The sequence below is a fragment of the Theobroma umbraticum genome, unplaced genomic scaffold (genome assembly GCF_002168275.2).
Source record: "Theobroma umbraticum cultivar Fairchild unplaced genomic scaffold, ASM216827v3 scaffold_44.0, whole genome shotgun sequence".
Lineage (NCBI taxonomy): Eukaryota > Viridiplantae > Streptophyta > Magnoliopsida > Malvales > Malvaceae > Theobroma > Theobroma umbraticum.
The window spans coordinates 9,261,049-9,264,698 of NW_018397255.1; the positions used below are offsets into that span (position 1 = coordinate 9,261,049).

At 35.0% G+C, this 3,650-nt stretch overlaps 1 protein-coding gene across 1 annotated transcript in view; it reads left to right on the forward strand.

Moving 5' to 3' along the window:
* The first annotated feature begins 794 nt into the window (after positions 1 to 794).
* LOC110409928 (cellulose synthase-like protein B4) overlaps positions 795 to 3,650 on the forward strand; it is a 3,984-nt gene continuing 1,128 nt past the window's right edge. The window contains exons 1-8 of the mRNA XM_021419442.2: positions 795 to 1,343; positions 1,438 to 1,765; positions 1,927 to 2,052; positions 2,278 to 2,397; positions 2,582 to 2,794; positions 2,896 to 3,031; positions 3,154 to 3,332; positions 3,420 to 3,650. The exon at positions 3,420 to 3,650 is cut by the window's right edge and continues 120 nt beyond it. Of these exons, the coding sequence (XP_021275117.1) occupies positions 1,087 to 1,343; positions 1,438 to 1,765; positions 1,927 to 2,052; positions 2,278 to 2,397; positions 2,582 to 2,794; positions 2,896 to 3,031; positions 3,154 to 3,332; positions 3,420 to 3,650 (1,590 nt within the window). The 5' untranslated portion in view covers positions 795 to 1,086. The remainder of the gene's footprint in view (positions 1,344 to 1,437; positions 1,766 to 1,926; positions 2,053 to 2,277; positions 2,398 to 2,581; positions 2,795 to 2,895; positions 3,032 to 3,153; positions 3,333 to 3,419) is intronic.

The window sequence follows — 3,650 nt, forward strand, 5'->3', positions numbered from 1 at the left end:
TGAGTGTTCATAATTAATTTGAAAATTAAATAAAAAACACAAACAATGATTTTATAGGATTCGATTGTTTCTCTAATTAAATACTAGTTTTTTTTTGCTAAATTATATTTTTAATTTCTTTACTATTTTTTAATTTGAGCATGAGGTCGAATCCTAACAAGTGGCATGGTAATCTTGGCTACTTTGTAGTGTAAGGAGAAACAAGATAGATATGTTGGCTACATACGAGAGCAATCACTCTACAACAAAAAAGATCTTCAAACAACAAGTTGAGAGGTCTTTTAGCCTTGTTTTAGGTTAGACGACTAGGAGCAAAAGTGGAATGAAGAGGGGTGTAGGGCAAGATCTCAAATAATACAAGTATGAAAGGAGTAAAATGAACACTGTATTCTTTTCCTTTATCAAAGTTTTTCCAATTGGGTTTTTCTTAATAAGGTTTTTAATAAGTTAGTATTTTAAATGTATATTCTTGAAAAGAATTATGTACATTTTTTTCTTAACTCGAATTTTTTCCTATAAAGTTTTTTCTCAGTAAGGTTTTGATATGACGTATTTTTAATACAATAGACATTCAAGGGGAGTGTTATGAATATGTATGTGAATGTCTATTATGTTATAACTCAAGAAGTTCAAACCAAGTCAAACATCACAACAGGCTAGACACAAGAATTAAAATTTGATTTAAATTTTTATATTTGATTATATATATCTAGATTTGGATATAGATTAAATTGCATTAAAATTAAAATTTAAAGGGATATTAGCTTACAAATAGCCCTCTAACTTTATTTATAAATACACACTTAAATAGAATTTTTCTTACTTTACTAATATTTTTATCTTATAGTTGTTTTTTTAAGTTATATTTAAATTTAAGACATCCTAGATACATAAGTTGTAGATTGATTTTAGGTTGGATGCAACCTAAAAATCTAACAAAAAATACTAAAAAATGTATAACTTTTTACTTAATTATAGTGAAATTTTATTAAAGCATGAATCGCTTATAAATAACCATTAGAAGTTAGACTAGAGGCCTCTAAATCTTCTTGAAGATGCTAATCATATCTCTCTAAGCACTCTGCAATGGCTAACGAATTTTCTCTCCCCTTGTATGAGAAAGTTGCTTGCAAAAACATTATCCAAAGAGCATTGGATATCGGTCTCTTGTTCCTTCTCGTTTCTCTCCTCTTTTATCGCCTCTATTCTCTTAACAACCATGGCTTTGTCTGGCTCCTTGCTTTCTTTTGCGAGTCATGGTTCACGTTCTACTGGTTTCTCCTTGTTAGCTCCAAATGGAATCCTGTAGACTTCAAAACGTATCCAGAAAACCTTGCACAAAGGTAACAAAGAATTTAATTATGATCACTATCATCCTTCTGTTATTGTTTATTACTTAATTATAAGAACTTAAAATTTGTTCATTTTTCTTGTCAGGTTTCCGGTGCTTCCCCTTGTGGACATGTTTGTTACGACTGCAGACCCTGCGCTAGAGCCGCCTATTATAACTGTAAACACCATTCTCTCTTTGTTGGCTGTTGATTATCCAGCTGACAAGCTAGCCTGCTATCTATCGGACGACGGCTGCTCCCCTCTCACCTTCTACTCTCTGGTGGAAGCATCAAAATTTGCCAAGCGTTGGGTCCCATTTTGTAAGAAGTACAAAATTCAAGTTAGGGCTCCCTTTAGATACTTCTTGGACGATCCTATATCCTCCACCTCCAGTGCAAATTCTGAGTTCCAACAAGATTGGAAAAAGATGAAGGTAATTCCAACGTTTTTCTATGGTGTTGAGGTTGTGGGTAGAATCATGAGAGTGAAAGAAAAAAAAGGGGAAAGCGAAGAGCAAAATTAATCAGTATCTTGTTTTGTACCATCTATTTAGTCACCGATCGACATCTACTTGTGTTTTATATTTCCTTGTAGGCTGAGTATGAGCACCTTAGCCTAAAAATAGAGGAAGCAGGCAGAAAATCAGGACCATGTGATCTAACAGGCGAGTTTGCTATTTTCTCCAACGTTGAGCGCAATAACCATCCAACTATAATCAAGGTAATGAATGCATTGCCTCAATGTTAAAATAAAATAAAAAAAAAAAGGTCTTTAAGTCGTTCTTCCATATTCTAATTATTAATCAAAAGAAAAATTATATTACTTATTTCGATTCAACGAGGGACATATATATGGGGTTTCTATGTGATATATGATCGTTTAATATTAAGTATTTTTTATTATTGGTTGATATAAATTTGGAACCTCTCAATTGTTTTGTTGTAGGTTATAGGAGATAACAAGCAAAGCTCTTCAGATGATGACGTGCCGCATTTGGTTTACATTTCCAGAGAGAAACGGCCAAAACATGCACATCATTACAAAGCCGGCGCGATGAACGTTCTGGTAAGAATAAGATTCCCCTTTAGGCCCAACAAGTTAGGTACAAAATTTTATTTCCATTTTTGGAAATTTACCAAACACTTTTCGACAATAATTAAGTTACGGAATCCAGTTCATTTTTAAAAAATACCACGGAAGCTGTAGACAACTACCTTCTAATCAAATTTGGTGTTTGTATGGAAAACAGACTAGAGTGTCAGGGTTGATGACGAATGCGCCCTACATGCTGAACGTAGACTGTGATATGTTTGTGAATAATCCACAAGTTGTTCGCCAAGCAATGTGTCAGCTTCTGGATTCCAAGAGTGAAAGAGAAATCGCATTTGTTCAGTATCCTCAATGTTTTTATGATGGACCAAAGGATGATCCCTACGGGAACCAACTTGTGGCTCTGATGGAAGTGAGTCATACATATATTTCCAAACACTTGCGTGGATTTTCTACTTTTCTTTTTTCTCCTTTCTTTTTGCTTGCTTTAGAGAATTCATGTTGCTGTGTTAGTATTTGGGCCGTGGAATAGCGGGAATCCAAGGACCTTGCTATAGCGGAACAGGATGTTTTCATAGACGAAAAGTCATCTATGGTCTATGGCCTGATGCTTCAGAAAATCAGGGAAGAAATCATACATCAATTAACGGTAACATTTAATGAACATTTTACTATATTTTAATAATTTCTTTTCATGATCCTATTACTCTGACTAACCTCTGGTGTTAATTAAAATAGTAGGAGCATGATGGTTTATTCCTTCTTATTTAGGAAAATTAGCTGATAATGAACTGCTAAAAGAGTTTGGGAAATCAAAGGAGTTTTCGGAATCAGCAACTTATGCATTGAAAGGGAAGAAGGGTATTTCAAACAACCTTTCAGGTTCTCTTGAGGCAGCATTCCAAGTTTCAGGTTGTGGCTATGAATTTGGCACTAGCTGGGGAGCAAAGGTTAGTTGGAGAAGCCTAACTAGCAAAATACTATTAATAATAGAGGCCTAATCTATCCAATTTTTGGTATCATTCATTACATATCAGATTGGATGGATATATGGATCCATGACAGAAGATGTTATAACGGGGTTGAATATTCATAAGAAAGGCTGGAAATCCACCTTTCCCATGCCCAACCCACCGGCCTTTCTAGGATGTGCGCCGTCTGGGGGTCCAGCAGCAATGACTCAACAGAAAAGGTGGGCTACAGGCCTGCTTGAAATCCTTGTTAGCGAAAACAGCCCCATATTTGCCACGCTGACCGACAGGCTCCAA